This window comes from Delphinus delphis, chromosome 6, assembly GCF_949987515.2.
Source record: "Delphinus delphis chromosome 6, mDelDel1.2, whole genome shotgun sequence".
NCBI classification, from domain to species: domain Eukaryota; kingdom Metazoa; phylum Chordata; class Mammalia; order Artiodactyla; family Delphinidae; genus Delphinus; species Delphinus delphis.
The window spans coordinates 100,216,922-100,234,267 of NC_082688.1; the positions used below are offsets into that span (position 1 = coordinate 100,216,922).

The 17,346-nt window shown below is 49.2% G+C and overlaps 1 protein-coding gene across 1 annotated transcript in view; it reads right to left on the reverse strand.

Annotated features, from left to right (window-relative positions):
* LOXL2 (lysyl oxidase like 2) overlaps positions 1-17,346 on the reverse strand; it is a 102,057-nt gene that overhangs the window by 27,470 nt on the left and 57,241 nt on the right. Inside the window, exons 5-7 of the mRNA XM_060013567.1 lie at positions 16,076-16,298; positions 12,526-12,709; positions 6,463-6,614 (exon numbers count right to left, since the gene is read on the reverse strand). Of these exons, the coding sequence (XP_059869550.1) occupies positions 6,463-6,614; positions 12,526-12,709; positions 16,076-16,298 (559 nt within the window). The remainder of the gene's footprint in view (positions 1-6,462; positions 6,615-12,525; positions 12,710-16,075; positions 16,299-17,346) is intronic.

Genomic DNA, 17,346 nt, shown 5'->3' on the forward strand with positions numbered 1-17,346 from the left:
ATCTCAAACAATCTAACCTTACACCTAAAGGAACTAGAGAAAGAAGAACAAACAAAATCCAAAGTTAGTAGAAGGAAAGTAATCATGAAGATCAGAGCAGAAATAAATGAAATAGAAACAAAGAAAACAATAACAAAGATCAATAAAACTAAAAGCTGGTTCTTTGAGAAGGTAAACAAAATAAATAAACCATTAGCCAGACTCATCAAGAAAAAGAGGGAGAAGACTCAAATCAATGAAAAAGGAGAAGTTACAACAGACACCGCAGAAATACAAAGCATCCTAAGAGACTGCTACAAGCAACCCTATGCCAATAAAATGGACACCCTGGGAGAAATAGACAAACTCTTAGAAAGGTATAACCTTCCAAGACTGAACCAGGAAGAAACAGAAAATATGAACTGATCAATCACAAGTAATGAAATTGAAACCGTGATTAAAATTCTTCCAGCAAACAAAACTCCAGGATCAGATGGCTTCACAGGTGAATTCCATCAAACATTTAGAGAAGAGCTAACACCCATCCTTCTCAAATGCTTTCAAAAAATTGCAGAGGAAGGAAAACTCCCAAACGCATTATGTGAGGCCACCATCACCCTGATACCAAAACCAGACAAAGATACTACAAAAAAAGAAAATTACAGACCAATATCACTGATGAACAAAGATGCAAAAATCCTCACCAAAATACTAGCAAACAGAATCCAACAACACATTAAAAGAATCATACACCATGATCAAGTGGGATTTATCCCAGGGATGCAAGGATTCTTTAATATATGCAAATCAATCAATGTGATACACCATATTAACAAATGGAAGAATAAAAACCATATGATCATCTCAGTAGATGCAGAAAAAGCTTTTGACAAAATTCAACACCCATTTATGATAAAAACTCTCCAGAAAGTAGGCATAGAGGGAACCCACCTCAACATAATAAAGGCCATATATGACAAACACAGCAAACACCATTCTCAATGGTGAAAAACTGGAAGCATTTCCTCGAAGATCAGGAATGAGACAAGGATGTCCACGCTCACCACTGTTATTCAACATAGTTTTGGAAGTCCCAGCCACAGCAATCAGAGAAGGAAAGAAATAAAAGGAATACAAATTGGAAAAGAAGAAGTAAAGCTGTCACTGTGTGCAGATGACATGATACTATATAGAGAGAATCCTAAAGATGCCACCAGAAAACTACTAGAGCTAATCAATGAATCTGGTAAAGTTGCAGGATACAAAATTAATGCACAGAAATCTCTTGCATTCCTATACACTAATGATGAAAAATCTGAAAGAGAAATTAAGGAAACACTCCCATTTACAACTGCAACAAAAAGAATAAAATACCTAGGAATAAACCTACCTAGGGAGACAAAAGACTTGTATGCAGAAAACTATAAGACACTGATGAAAGAAATTAAAGATGATATAAACAGATGGAGAGATATACCATGTTCCTGGATTGGAAGAATCAATATTGTGAAAATGACTATACTATCCAAAGCAATCTACAGATTCAATGCAATCCCTATCAAATTACCAATGACATTTTTTACAGAACTAGAACAAAAAATCTTAAAATTTGTATGGAGACACAAAAGACCCCGAATAGCCAAAGCAGTCTTGAGGGAAAAAAACGGAGCTGGAGGAATCAGACTCCCTGACTTCAGACTATACTACAAAGCTACAGTAATCAAGACAATATGGTATTGGCACAAAAACAGAAATATAGATCAATGGAACAGGATAGAAAGCTCAGAGATAAACCCACACACCTATGGTCAACTAATCTATGACAAAGGAGGCAAGGATATACAATGGAGAAAAGACAGTCTCTTCAATAAGTGGTGTTAGGAAAATTGGGCAGCTACACGTAAAAGAATGAAATTAGAACACTCCCTAACACCATACACAGAAATAAACTCAAAATGGATTAGAGACCTAAATGTAAGACCAGACACTATAAAACTCTTAGAGGAAAACATAGGAAGAACATTCTTTGACGTAAATCACAGAAAGATCTTTTTTGACCCACCTCCTAGAGTAATGGAAGTAAAAATAAACAAATGGGACCTAATGAAACTTAAAAGTTTTGCAAAGGAAAGGAAACTGTAAACAAGGTGAAAAGACAACCCTCAGAATGGAAGAAAATATTTGCAAACGAATCAATGGACAAAGGATTAATCTCCAAAATATATAAACAGGTCATGCAGCTCAATATTAAAAAACAAGCAACCCAATCCAAAAATGGGCAGAAGACCTAAATAGACATTTCTCCAAAGAAGACATACAGATGGCCAAGAAGCACATGAAAAGCTGCTCAACATCACTAATTATTAGAGAAATGCAAATCAAAACTACAATGAGGTGTCACCTCACACCATTTATTATGGGCATCGTCAGAAAATCTACAAACAACAAATGCTGGAGATGGTGTGGAGAAAAGGGAACCCTCTTGCACTGTTGGTGCAAATGTAAATTGATACAGCCACTATGGAGAACAGTATGGAGGATCATTAGAAAACTAAAAATAGAATTACCATATGACCCAGCAATCCCACTACTGGGCATATACCCAGGGAAAACCATAATTCAAAAAGACACATGCACCCCCATGTTCACTGCAGCAGTATTTACAATAGCCAGGTCATGGAAGCAACCTACATGCCCATCGACAGATGAATGGATAAAGAAGATGTGGTACATATCTACAATGGAATATTACACAGCCATAAAAAGGAACGAAATTGGGGCATCTGTAGAGACGTGGATGGATCTAGAGACTGTCATACAGAGTGAATTAAGTCAGAAAGAGAAAAAGAAATATCGTGTACTAACGCATATATGTGGAACTTAGAAAAATGGTACAGATGAACCAGTTTGCAGGGCAGAAATAGAGGCACAGATGTAGAGAACAAACGTATGGACACCAAGGGGAGGAAGTGGTGGGGGTGGGGTGGGGAGATTGGGACTGAAATATATACACTAATATGTATAAAATGGGTAACTAATAAGAACCCGCTGTACAAAAAAAAATAATTTAAAAAAAAAGCAGAATAAGTTTTGATTGGGTTTATCATTATTTTTTATCTCCCTACAGACTGTGCCCTGTGTTACTAACTGCACTGGGGGCTGATAGCTACCTCCGCTACCCCCTTCATAGGCCACTGCCCCCCCAAACTGACTTCATTTTGTTGCCCCAAGGTCAGTGAAAGATGAAGATGGGGGAGCCTAAAGAACCCACAGTTCACACTTTGTCCCACTACCAGAGAGCAGTGGGGCCCCAAGATTAAGTCTCAGTGTGAAGGCTCCTGTCTCAAGGGCTCTCTCTGGGAGGGTCCCTGTCCTTTGTCCAACACTGCCTGTGCAGCCAGAGTTTGTTGGCTGTGTGTTCTTGTCCTAGGTTTTAGGGCCAACAGAAGTCTGAGAGGCTCTTGCTAAAGAATGTGGCTGCACAGTTACTCCAGGGCAAGGAAAACTTGGAGTCACCAGTGGCGAGCTGGGGCCTCTCCTTGAAGCACTTCCAAAAGCTCCAAGCTGTGGCCGTGCGTCCAAGGCTAAGCAAGCCTGGAGCAGCCTCCGTAACAGGGAGCAGGGTTCCATCACCCCGGGAGGAATCCAGGCACCTCAAGATGCATTGGAGGCCTTTTCTCATTTTCTAGAAAACTGTGGAGGGAACAAAAGAGGCCAGCCATGAAGTTCAAATTCAGCCCAGGACACAACTCTCTATTTCCAGGGCCCCTGTCCTGGGTGTCCCATTCTGGAAGCAGCCTGGCTCAATGCTCTGACTCTACCAGCATTGGTGGAACCCCAAGAGGCCTCGGGGTCAGCCAGGAGCCTCTGGCCTGCACCCTCTCCACCTCATTACCTTTCAAGGATGCCAGGAGAGGTCAATCCTCCTCCACTGTTTTTTTTAAAAACAACCCAAGGTATTTCTTTTTTCCTATTCCTTTGATTCTCGGTGGCAGCAGTATGGGGTTTGAAAGAAGGGAGCAAAGTGCAGGCACCTGAAGTTTTCTGAGCGTGAATAGGGAAAACAAAACACCCACTTCCAGCCAGTGGGGCATGGTGAGGCCGCCCTGTGTTTTGATAACGTTGTGGTTCACCAGTCCCACACCTATTTTTGGAGGTGGCGGGTAGGAAGTGAGGTAACGCAACCCAGATGTTAACATGAAAGCAAGCACGGGCATTCTCCAACTCACATTCCACATGTGGGCTTGGTCCTGCTACCCAGTCAGGGCCAGGCTCACAGTTCAGAAGGGAACTGAGGTCAGCAAAGGTGCCAGGGCCCCTGCGTGGATTAGCTCGCCTGGTAAACCCACCTGCCAGTCCCAGAGCCTCCCTGCCTTGGCGTCTCACCCCAGCAATGAAAGAAACGCAGCTCTGCTGTGGCTGGATGGACAAAACCACCCGGTTCCAAGTCTCTGAGTTTTATTAGTCATTCAATAGAGAAGTCAATTTCCTAATGAACTGCGGGCTGGAAGGGAAGCTAGGAATCACCTCTCTCACCTCTTTATTTTCTGAGGAGAAACTGAACCCTTAAAGAGATTAATTAAGGAATCAGCTAGTGCGTGATTGTCATGAACTGACTTGTGTCACCCCCCAAATTCATATGCTGAAGCCCTAACCCCCACGTTAGTCCAAATGTGACTCACTTGGAGGTAGGGCCTTTCAAGAGGTAACTAAGGTTAAATGAGATCATATGGATGGGCCCTAATCCAATAGGACTGGTTTCCTTAGACGAGAAAGAGTCACCAGGGTTGTGTGTGCACGGAGGAAAGGCCATGTGAGGACACAGTGAGAAGGCGGCCATCTGCAAGCCAAGGGGAGAGGCCTCAAGAGAAACCAACCCTGCCAACACCTTGATCTTGGACTTCCAGCCTCCAGACTATAAGAATATCAATTTTCATTGTTTAAGCCACCCAGTCTGTGGTATTTTGCTATGGCAGCCCCAGAAAGCTAACACAGTGATAAAGCTTGGGAGTCTCGATTTTTCTGCTCAGCGGCGTTACCAATGCCCTTGGGAGCCCCAAGGCAGGCCCTGCAGAAGCCTGGCACACTGCCATGGGAGACGGCCCATACAGCCCACGGGGATTTCTTTCAGAGGTGACATCCTTCTTTTCCTTCCCGGGGGATAGAAATGGCAGATCCAGGTGTACAACTCTCCCATGCCCTGTGCTTGGGCACTGGGCTCGTCTTTTAGAGGCTGGAGGGCCCACGAAAGGGTGAGGGCTGTTTGTGCTGCGAGTGTGGTGCCCCACTGGCATGACTGGCCACATGGGCAAGCTCAGCGCCACCCACCATAAAACCCTTCTGGAAAACTTCACTTTCTTTGGCCTAGGTCTTTCCTTTGCGTTGCAAACCCCATTCCACCCAAGTCCGATCTGTCTGAAGAGGACGGTGCCCCAGCATACGGGGACTCTTGGCACGTCAGCTTTTATGGCTCTGTTACGGCCTTCCTGGAACGCTGCTCAGCAATTACAGAGGGCGAGCCCTCCCTGCAGCTGTGGGGCTGTGGCCCACGCTCCCGCTTACCCCCAAGCAAATGCCTGGCTTGGCTGGGTTCACATTTTTGGCCCCATTGGGCGGTGAACTGTTGTGGCTGACCAATCCAGTAGTGCCTTTGACATGCTGGTGCCAAGGTCAAGAATCACCGTCAGAGCAGGCACCTGGCTGGGGAGCCACTCTGTACCCTGATGTGTCTGCATTTGCTCATTAAAAAAATAAGCCTTCAAGAAGTTCTTCCAATGAGCCAGCCCTGTACCAAATTCATGGTTTAGTGAAGAGCATTAAATAGGGTTTACCAGGCCTTTTTGTAGGATTGGATAGACGACCTCCTGGCAAAGAGGAGTTCATCCTGTTGGCTACCCCTGTGGGAAAGGTCACCCACACGAGGGGACACGATGCAGGTTTTTAGAGACGCCATCTCAGGAAGGGAGGGATGTGTCTCGGACATAACGCTGTAAAGGTTCCCTTTTCTTTCCCTCTGGAAGCCAACATACAGTCTTCGGTCCCCAGATACTATCTGTGTTGTGCTTAGATCTGTGTGATTCGCGGACCTGCTGTAATGTGGTTCCTCTGGGTTCTTGGAAAGGGCTTTTGCCAAGGGCACCACAGGTGCTGTACACCTTGAATCCCTCGCAGGAAGGATTGAGTTACAGTCACCCTGTATGTCCAGCCCCAGTGCAGGGCGTGGCGCACAGTGGATCCCCAGCATCTGCCAGTAAGGCCCGTAGAGCTCATCCACGTGTCTCTTCATTTCGCTCCTCCTCTCACTGTTGGAGACGGTCACCAACAGTGAGAGCAGCAGAGCCTGACAACTTTCTGAGCTCATCATCAGAGCACCCTTCTACCACCTGTTGGAAAGCTTTAGCCTGAGGCCATCTGGTCTACATTTTCTGGGGCTTCAGTGACCAAAATATAACAGAGTTCGCTCTGGGAGTCCAGGCTCCTTACCCTTTTCTGGAAGCCCATGGCGGGGATGTTACATCTCACACCAGCATCTTCTTCATGGTTGCAGCCCTGAGACTCAGCATTGAACTTGCAGTCTATGATGGACTTCTCATTCCCGGTGCACTCGATTTCATTGAGGTGGATGGGTCCTATCCCTGGGGATGGAAAATGCACATAGGCTATGAAAGCTTCTAGGATGGGAAAGAAAGTTCCAGACAATAAGAACATGCCTCTCCCATCCTCAAAATCCTCCCAACCACCTCCTATAATCAGCTCGATGACCCAGGCCTCTTCTACCTGGAGAGAATTTTTTCTTGTCTTGGGAATCATTTCTTCCATGAGAAGAAACAAAAGTTGCTACTAGCTTGTGTGACCCTGACCAACTCACTCAGCCTCTCTGAATATCGTTTTCTCACTGAAATAAAGGGGTTGGACTAGAGGACAACATTCCATGCACTGATGAATCCGAAAGGGGTGACTGTCACTGTGTAGTCAGGCTCCCCGCAGGAAAGAGATGGCATTCTCAAATTGGATGATCTGAGTTAGAGAAAGAGATTTTAAAAATAAAGTTATGGACAGAGCGTGGGGAAATCACAGTGGACAGTCCAGTACTTGTGGGCTAATAATCCTGGGGTACAGAGGCCACCCCCAGGCCTGCAGGAGTAAAAGGAGGTGCCAATATCTGTCCCAGGAGAGCAAAAAAGCCATGTGGGGAGGCCACCTTTGAAGAGCCGTTACCCTCCGTGGAGGGACACAGTGGCCCACAAGGAGAGTAAAGACCTGACCCCTCCACTCTCCCCACCTCCAGTCTCCCCCAGGGCTCTCAGCTGGCCACACCCAAGCCTGCCTCCCAGGACCCTGGACCATGTGGGCAAGGCAGAGAGTGGAGCCGTAAGGGCAGACGGAAGACATTCAGCAAGGACCTCTAGTGTGCACGCGGGAAGCTTCCCTTACAGGCACCGGGGTCACAGGGGGAGCCTCCCACTGCTGGGGAGAGGAAATTCTGTCTGTCCGGCATTCAGCTCAGCTCAGCTCACAGATCCACCTCTCCTCTGTCTAGCCCATCAAGATGGATCCAAGTCCAGTTCTTTCCGGGAGCTCCTGACTGCCTGGAAGCCCACCTTGGACCCTGTCTTGCCCTGCATTCTCCTCTCTCTCCTGGTCCTTGCCACCCTCCTCTGGTTCGGGTCGGTCCCTCAGCACCCAAACGTGCTAAAATCTCCCATCTTTACAACGACCCTCCCCTGATCCTACACCTCCCTCTGGCCTGTCACGTTCCTTCCCTTCAGGGAGAACTTCTTGAAAGACTCATCTGCTTTTGTCCTTTCTCATTCCAGCAGGAGGGCCTTCTCCAGCCTGTTTTTCCGCCAGCACCTCCCCATCTCAGGAAGTGGTACCTCCATGCACCTGGCCGTTCTCAGCAGAACCCAGAGGCACCGTCTCCTCCTCCTTTATCACAGACAAGCAATCCTTCACCATGTTCTGTTCGCTCCCCGCAAATCTCAGTGCTTTCCATTTCTGCCACCACGACACTAGTCCAACCCTGTCATCTCCCAGTAGGATGAATGAAATAGCCTGTAGTCTCCCTCCGGCTTTCTTAGTCCAAAATATTTGCCACGCACAGCCCAAGAGATCTTGAATCATGTCACCCCCTGTCTTAAACCCCTGTGATGGCTTCTCACTGCACTTCAGGGTAAAATCCACAGTCCCCAAATGGTCCGACCAGAGATAGGCCTCCACTTAGCATTCCAGCTTTGCCTGCTCCTCCCTAGCTCGGCCACACCAGCCTCCCTTTGGCTGTTCCATTGAGCCAAGCATTTCCCTCCGCCTGGACCTTCTTCCTCCTCAGCAGCAAACTCCTGCTCATCCTTCAGGGCTCAGCTTTGATGCCACTTTGACGGCACAACCTTTCTGAGCCGCATCTAAGCTGGGTCCCCTCGGGTAGCCTCCACTGAGCACTCTGCTTCGCACTGCACTCAAGCGCCTCCCTGTTCAATGTCTGTCTGCTTCCCCACTGGGTTGGAGGCCCCACGAGGGCAGGCACTATGTCTGTGTGCCTTGTGAATTCCCAACAAGAGCCTGGCAAACAGGAAGTGTTGCAAGCAGCATCTGAATGGATGTCCTTGGCTTCACTAAGTCCCTGCTGACGTCAGCCTCTGTGCCAGGTGCTGGGGACCCACAGAGGAATTAAGGCAGGCCCTGCCGTGACAAGCTCACGGTTAGTGCCTGGGGGAGGCAGACACTTACACAAAGACTTGTAATATCATGTGGTAAATGATAAAGATGGAGGTGACTTCGGGTGCTTTGGAGTCCAAAGGAGGGACCCCCGGCTCTTGGTTTCTGGAGACACCTGGTATCTAGGCTCACTGAGCCCCAAAATTAAATTCCAGGAGCAACCCACTGTGACAGGTAAGAGCCAAGTTTCCATTTCCTTGGAAATTCATAAATGATGAAGCTTCCAATTCCTTGGAATTTTATAAAATTTATAAAAACACATCGGTCACTGTGGCTGGAAATACCAAGGACTCTGAGCGGAAAGGCTATGCAAAATACAGATCCCCAACAGAGACTCTGAAGCAAGCAGAGCCTCAGCTCATGAATTAAGATGGGCTCAGAAACACAGAGCAACCTTGGATTTGAGTATCCAGTTAGAACAGTGGCTTGTTTGATGATTGTGAGGAGAGTGATGATGGTGATAATGGCAATGATGACAGTGATGATGGTACTGGCGGTAATGATGACGGTGTTGGTGGTGGTGGTGATGATGGTGGTGATGGTGATGATGATGATGGTGATGGTGGTGATGGTGATGATGATGATGATGGTGATGGTGATGATGATGATGATGGTGATGGTGGTGATGGTGATGATGGTGATGGTAGTGATGGTGGTGATGGTGATGATGATGGTGGTGATGATGATGACTCCATGTCCAACCTGCTAGAACGATGTTATGGACTTGGGACCCACAACTCTGCAGGTTGCCGTCAGATCTTGAAGATCACAGTAGAATAGACTAGGACAACGCACAGCCTTTTGCATGTTATAAAGGTAAGCATTGTTTCCAGAGACTTGTTTCGGCTTTACTTGCATGTGCTGGCAGTATTTCTGATGGGCGGTTTCAAGCAAAAGGGTTTGAAAGGCACTGCTCTGGAGCTGCCCCATCCAGCGCAGCAGCTGCCACCTTGCCGAGCCCTTGGAATGTGGTCAGTCCAGACCAAGATGGGCCGTAAGTGCAAAACGCATCCTACATTTCAGAGAGTCAGTACCCTACCTGTGAACTATCTCATCAAGAGCATTTATATTGATTACATGTTGAAATCATAATGTTTTGGAAATATTATATATAATATTAAGGAAAATAGATTATTAAAATGAATTTCATCTGTTTCTTTTTTTTTTTTTTGCAGTACGCGGGCCCCTCACCGCTGTGGCCTCTCCCATTGCGGAGCACAGGCTCCAGACTGCAGGCTCAGCGGCCATGGCTCACGGGCCCAGCCGCTCCGCGGCATGTGGGATCTTCCCGGACCGGGGCATGAACCCGCGTCCCCTGCATCGGCAGGCGGACTCCCAACCACTGCGCCACCAGGGAAGCCCCATCTGTTTCTTTTTATTTGTTCTTTACATGGCTACTAGAAAATGTTAACATCACATATGTGGCTCACATTATATGTCTGTTGGACAGCGTGGGTCTGGAGTGTTGGAATTTCTTTACCAAGTGTTTGTTCAGCTCACCCTACTTATGCAACTGGAACTAATTCATTCATTCCTTCCTTTTTTTTTTTGGCCACACCGCGAGGCTTGTGGGATCCTTTAGTTCCCCGACCAGGGATCCAACCCGTGGCCCCTGCAGTGGAAGCGCGGAGTCCTAACCACTGGACTGCTAGGGAATTCCCTCATTCATTCATTCCTGATAAAATGAATGTCCCCAGAAGATTATGAGCCAGGCATGGTGGGAGCCAGTTGTGTGAACAGACAGCTGGAGTTCAGATGTGTACAGGGGATCTCAGAACACAAAGCACAGTGCCTGACTCTGACCTAACATCCATGCTGGTGATAAGAACAGGTCTCAGAATCCCAGGAGGCTGGACAGACAGAACCTCAGACACCGTGAATCCAGGGAAGGATCTGAGACCCAGAAGGTTGCTCAAGCTCACCGAGCATGTAGGTGGCAGGGCCAGGACCAGGACTCAGACTGCCCGCCCCTCAGCACTTGCCCTTTCACTACCCTCGCTGTGGGTGTGGTAACTTGGTCCACCAGCTAGAGGCAGGGCTGAGGATGGACCCTGACTGTTCTGTGGCTTGACATCAAATGTGGACTTTTCCCTTTCTGCCTACCAGAGTTGACCTGCCCAATGTGGCAGGAGATGATAAATCATCCAATGGTTCTTTCAAGGACAGCACTGAAAATGCCAAATGTCTCTTTCTCCCAGAGTCCCGTGGGCCCTGGGAAAATTCTGGCTGCTCTGGGCAGTGAAATAATTAGGTCAAATAGCACACACCCATGATAAATGGAATGTTTATGTCATCTGGGGCTTGTTTCCTCCTCAGAATGAGTGGTCTTTGTCCTGCAGGCCTGGGGAGACCACAAACCAACACATTACCTAATTAGTACAATGGACTGTGGGAATATTCGAGATTCAAGGGAACCGCAAAGAGCTCACCACGACAGGGGAGGAGAAAGATTGTCACCGGGTCACTGACGGCTGGCACGAAGCAACGTTCTAGTCCACCCTAGACCCTCAAACTTCAGTAGACCCCAGGAAGCTTGCAGGGATTGGAGGTAGAGATGCTCTGAATGTGAGCAGGCTGAGACAGGTGGGTAGAAGGGAGAAGCGCACATCTGAGAGTTAGAGGACTCGAGTTTCAATCTTTCTCTGCCACTAACTACAGGTGTGACCTCAGGCTCGCTCTCCAGAGCCTCAGATTCCTCATCTGTTGTACGAGATGACCTCTGAGTTCTTCTGTAGCAGCGCCATCTATGATTCCAAGACTGTCTCTAGGGTCCACTGGGCTGTTATTTCCTCCAGGTTGTGGCCAATGACCTCACCATACTCCTTTCTGTGGGGTGATGGTGTTATTCCTGACAGTGTGGAGACATCCTCTCCTCACGGGATAGGACAGCCCACCCTCGTCTGCAGCCCACTCTCCTCCCTCCCCACCCCCTGCCAACCACGGCAGCCCCTGGTCTGCAGCAGCCTCCCTGGGGGTCAACACTGAAAAGACTCCTGCAGATGACTGGTTTCCTTTGCTCAACACACAAAGTCCCCCTGGGTGGGGTGAGGTGGGGCGCTGGACGCTCGCTGGGCTGCAGAGTCTGTTTGGGGCAAAGACTCCACCCTCTGCAGGACCAGGGCTGGCACAGGGCAGTGGTCTTCATGGGGGTCGGGAGGGGAAGTTATCTGTTGTGTTGCCATGTCATGTTGACAACATTCCTCTCAACAGGGTGACCTGCTTGAAAGCCTCCTATACTCTTGTTCTTTGCTCAAAGGAAAGATTTGTTTGAGACACTTAATAAAAACCAGGCCCCTTCTTTTGTTAGCATCTCATGACATTGGGAGCAGGGCATCCTGTTCCCAGTCTCTGGCGGCAGGGAGAGAATGTTTGTGGTGCTAACTCAGGGTGGAAAAGTAAGATGACATGCAGGATTCTTTTGTGCCCGGGGTGGTCCATAGCCTCATGAATTCTGAGGTCTTCTCCTGGGGGAAGGACCTGGAAATTCCAGCTTTTTCAGCGGGGCTGTGGGGAGTATTGGGTTAGGAGTTGGGTAGACCTCCATTAGAATATTCACTGGGTGCTAATATGCTGTCTCATCTTGGTCGTTTACTTCCTTCTCTGGGTCTCAGCTTCCAAATCCATAAAATGGGCACTCAATATTCCCTAAGGCCCTTCCAGCTCCAACTGCCTGGGGAGAGGCCTGGGATTGTCTAACAGAGCAGCAGCTGCTGGCGGGAGGAGGCAAAGCAGGAAGAGCCTGGAAAGAATGAGGCCAGCCAGCCCCCACTGGGCTCCCCATGTGACACTTTCCGTGAAGAGAGCCCACAGAACGTCCTCCCCACGCCTTACCTTGCCCCAGCCGGGAGCCTGTGATGGCCTCTTTGGCGCTCCCGAAGCCCAGCTCTCTGCAGACCACGCTGGCGGACACCAGGTCCCACTTGTCGTCGCAGACGGTACCCCATTCTCCGTTCTTGAGCACCTCCACGCGGCCCTCCCCGACATTGGCACCTCCTCTCAACCGCACCAGGGGTTGCTGAAGAGACACATGGTCCTGCTGAGCGCAGCTCACTCCCCTCCTTTCCCAACCCCTCCCCACTCCCGGGACCCAGGCTAGGAGCTGACAGTGCTCGATCTGCGTGTGTGCCCGCGGAGGGGTGGAGGCGCGCATGCTCACTCTGCGTGGTCGGCTCGGCGGTGCGCTCCCTTTGCAGCCTTCTCGTGGACCTTTCGTCCTGGGCCACTGGGAAGCCCATCAGGGACCCTCATCAGCTGATCACCCCACCCCATACTTGCTCGACGACCTTAACACCAACACTTCCCTCCACCCCCTCACTCCAGAAGCTCAAGCTTCAGAGCTACAGAAAGAACCTCCTACCCCCAAAGTCTGCAGACTCCAAATGGATCATAATTCTATCCTGCTTGTAACAGCGTGCTGTGGTCTAGCCCCGGGGGAGATTCCAGGGCGCTAAACGGACCAACCACAAGGATCCTGCTCTGCAGGCGGATGAGAGGCAGGAGAGAGAAGACGGAGAGTGAGCGGGCGGGGCCCCACTGAGGCGGCCAAGACTTGGGGATGGGCCGTGGCAAGGGGGTGGGGAGCCTCCCACTGGTGACGTCCCACATCGGTCCTGCAGCTGGGCTCGTGACCAGTCATCACTCCGGCTCCGCCACTCCGATTCTACTCCACGTCTAGATCAGCCCAACTCTTCAGAAGATGCAGCCCCACCAGATATGCAGAGAGTAGGTGGTTATAGTTTAGTTATGCCTACTTGCTCACTGACAGCCTGGAAGCCTTAGCACCTTATGGGGCTTATTTAATTGCACAGGAGTAAGACCTACTCTCCAGCAGCATCTTAATCCCGTTGGATTACACCTTACAAGATGGGAGACGGGTCATTTGACTCCATCTGCCCACATATCCTGCTTTGCATCCGTTTCTGTGCATGTGTGTGTGTGTGTGTGTGTGCGTGTGCGTGTGCGTGTGTGTGTGTGTGTGTGCTGGGGTGGGGAACTCAGAAGGCTGTGAGGCTCTGAGTTATTGCTGATGCCATTTGATTCAATACAGAAGGAGTAAGGGGTGACTGTGCAGCCCTTCTATGTGTGTTGGATCAGACCAGAGTCATTGTTCTACTCTGGCCTGTGCAGTCCACAGCCCCGGACTCCCTTCATCGCACCCACTGATGGTCTGGACGAGGCAGCCCTGGCTGGAGGTGGTGTTTTCAAGCATTAACATACAGCAGTCATCTCGAGGGCCAAGGCATCAAACAAGAGCCTGTGTCTCCAACCTCCAGCCAAGGTCCCCACCCAGATTTACAGACCTCAGGGACAGACCCTGGCACTAGAGGGAGAAGAAAAGAGGGACAGGGAGGGGTGCAAAACCCACACTGGCTTCGAAAAACTTTAGTCTAGCTTTAGAAAACAAGACAAATACAACTGCTGGCCCCAGCCCCTGACTGTTGCAGAACTGTGACCTCTCCCTTCCCCCATTTCCTTTCCTAAGCTCTCTAGCTGGATGTCAGGGTCCCCCTCCCATGGAGCGGGCCATCCGTGACTCAGGCGTAAGGCAGAGTCCCAGATAACCTTACCCTATCTGGCAGAGGCCAGGATGAGTCAGCTGGCCCTGGAGGAAAGAAAGAAACCAAGGGAAAATGTGATGTAAGCCTTTCTTGCTCTTTTTTTTGGAACTGGTTTGGTATGAGTTTGATTCCTTTGCTTTCAACCACACAGTAAGAGGAATTCCAAAACAGTAGGACTTGGTATTCTGGATGACACATGAGGAAAGCTCAGGGGCTCAGGCTGAGGCTGTAGAAAGGATGTGGCTGTCAAAGCACGTGGCAGTGGGAGGGAAGTGAGGGGCTGCAGGCATGCCTCTGTGGCCTGGCTGCACACGTGTGATGTGTGGTCAGGTCTCTGCAGTTTGGAGGCCCTGGTGGGGACGGAGGGGGGACGGGGCTGGCTTCCGGACGGAAGTGCCAGGAAGACACCCCAAAGAGTTCCCACACCCTCCGGTTGATGCCTGGGCTCGCTGTGTTCACTCCGCTCCTTTTGTTTAAGGGTTCTTCTTTTGTCCAAATATGCCACCCCAGCCTGGGAGGGGGCACCCAGTGTGGCTTATTGGCTCCTGCCCGGGTTTCTGGATCCCACTGGAAGAGTGTTATCAGCCCCTGTCCAAGAGCAGGTCATTAGATGTTGATGGACAGGAGAGATTGGAGAGGGCAGGGGGGTAGATAGCGGGAGAGACATTGAGAAGGGACAGTAGACACGGAATGAGGCTGCCTCGGCTTGGGGAGGGGTTGCTACTCCTGCCTTCCACTCCATCCCCCCTACCTGGACCCACCTGACACACCATCTGCCCCCTTCAGAGTTTACTCTCTCGTCTTACCCCTAATGTGGTCGGAGCTGACTTGGAACCTGTCCTGGCCCAGGGGACCGATTGCCAAGTAATTCGGTTTCGTCTGATACAGGGAATCAATCCCTACTAAATGATTAGCTCTCTTTCCTAACCATCCCTCTGCTCTTTCCAGGTGCTCTTCCCACCCACCGGCCCGTATTAGCAGTTTTCAGAGTATGCAAATCACAGAGACACTTTGTGGATATATGAAAAGAGGAACGTAGGAAATAGAAAAGCTGCCTAATGATTGTCAGGGGAAGACAGAATAGTGCACTTTCTCGTCTTCAGAGGATGTGTCAAGCCTGCCAATGGTTGGGCTAGTTCGCTTGTCCTAAGGAATCAGCCAGTTGAAGCGGGGATGTAATTGATGTGAACAGACGTACACTGACATCTCTTGAATACACCCACACGCACACACACTGGCTGGTTCACAAACGTATAACGTGATAACGGGTACAGATAACACAGACGTGGGGATGGCACGTTTCCATTTACTATCACGGTGACAGCTTTTAAAAATGGTGACCCTTCCTGTTGCAGAATAAGCCAAAGCTCGTTGGAAAGTTGCTGATTTCAAGTGCTTTTGACGGTTGGATCGTTTTTCCAAAGGCTCCAGGATGCTTGATTCCTCTGGGAATTGTGCAGGAGCCCCAGGTGGCCACCCCCACCCTTCATGCGGTCCACACGGAGCCTGTGACGTCAGTAATGAGTCATGTTCCTCTCCAGTGTATCTGTCCCCCACAAAGGGGACGCTGGCCTCAGAACAGAGCAGTAGTGGAAGGACAGATAGGGGTGTTAATGATTAGGGGCAGGGGCTCAGCTTCTTGTCACACCCTAGAGGTGGCATCTATCGGAGAGGCTGGCCCTGACGGGTGTCCTCTGCCTTCCTGCCCTCTAGAAAAGTGGTCTTCGTTTCCTTGCTGTCTCTTGGGGGTCCCTCTCTGCTCCCTTAACCACCAGACCTCCCCCTCAGGTGCCAAGTGGCCAAATCACCTGCCCCATCCTCACCTCTGGCTTGTAGGCTTTCCGGAATCTTGAGGGTCCATCAGGGCTGAAGACCTGGCCAGGCACACAACTCACCACGGCCGGCAGCCCGTTCTCACAGGTGACATTCTTGACGGGGTCCAGCGACACCTGAGGACCCAGCCTGCAGCTGGAGATGTGGGCCTCCGTGCCTGTGCAGTCCATGGAGAACGGCCAATAGCGCTGCTTCTTGCGGGCGGCAAACATTCTGCAGAAGGTAAGACAGGGCAGGTGACCAAGGCATCATGGTGCCCACCCCTCCCTTCTTCCACAACTGGGCATTGGACCAGCCATTGTGCCAGCTGCTGGGGATCTGGTGGTGGAACCAGAGAGGCATGGTCCCTGCTCTTGGGATTCAGTCCTACTCCAGACAGAGCTCTGCAGGGTGCACCTGCCAGCACTCACTGAACACTTGGTCATGCTGGGCCCGCGCTGGGCACTGCGGAGCAGGACCCGGAAGGGCAGTGGTGGCCTCCTGCCCACAGGAAGCTCACATTCTAGAAGACAAGGGACTAACCGAGTGTAGTGAGATAATACTAAGGTCTACAAATACAAAATGCAGAAAGGGATCTAAGAGAGACAAATACAATGGAATATTAGCCATAAAAAAAGAATGACATATTGCCATTTGCAGCAACATGGATGGACCTAGAGATTACCATACTAAGTGAAGTAAGTCAGAAAGAGAAAGACAAGATGTTATGGAAAAACCCAAACGAAATTTTTGGCCAACCCAATATTATATGGTATCACTTATATGTGGAATCTAAACAAATAATACAAATGAACTCATATACAAAACAGAAACAGACTCAACGGACATAGAAAACAAACTTATGGTTACCAAAGGGGCAAGGGGGGAGGGATAAATTACGATTTGGGATTAACAGATACACACGACTATATATAAAGTAGATAAAAAACAAGGACCTACTGTATAGCACAGGGAACTATATTCAGTATGCTGTCATAACCTATAATGGAAAATAATCTTCAGTTTTATATGTATATATGAAGAAAAGAAAAGTTATATATAAATATATATAAAAGAATATATATATAACTGAACCACTTCGTTGTACACCTGAAACTAACACAATATTGTGAATCAACTATACGTCAATAGATGAATAAATAAATAAATAAATAAAAGAGATGGGACCCCTGGTCCCAGGAAACCCCTCAGTCCTGGGCAATCAGAAGGGTTGGTCACCCAAATTCTTCAGATATCTTCAGCATGCTGTCTTGTTGTCCCC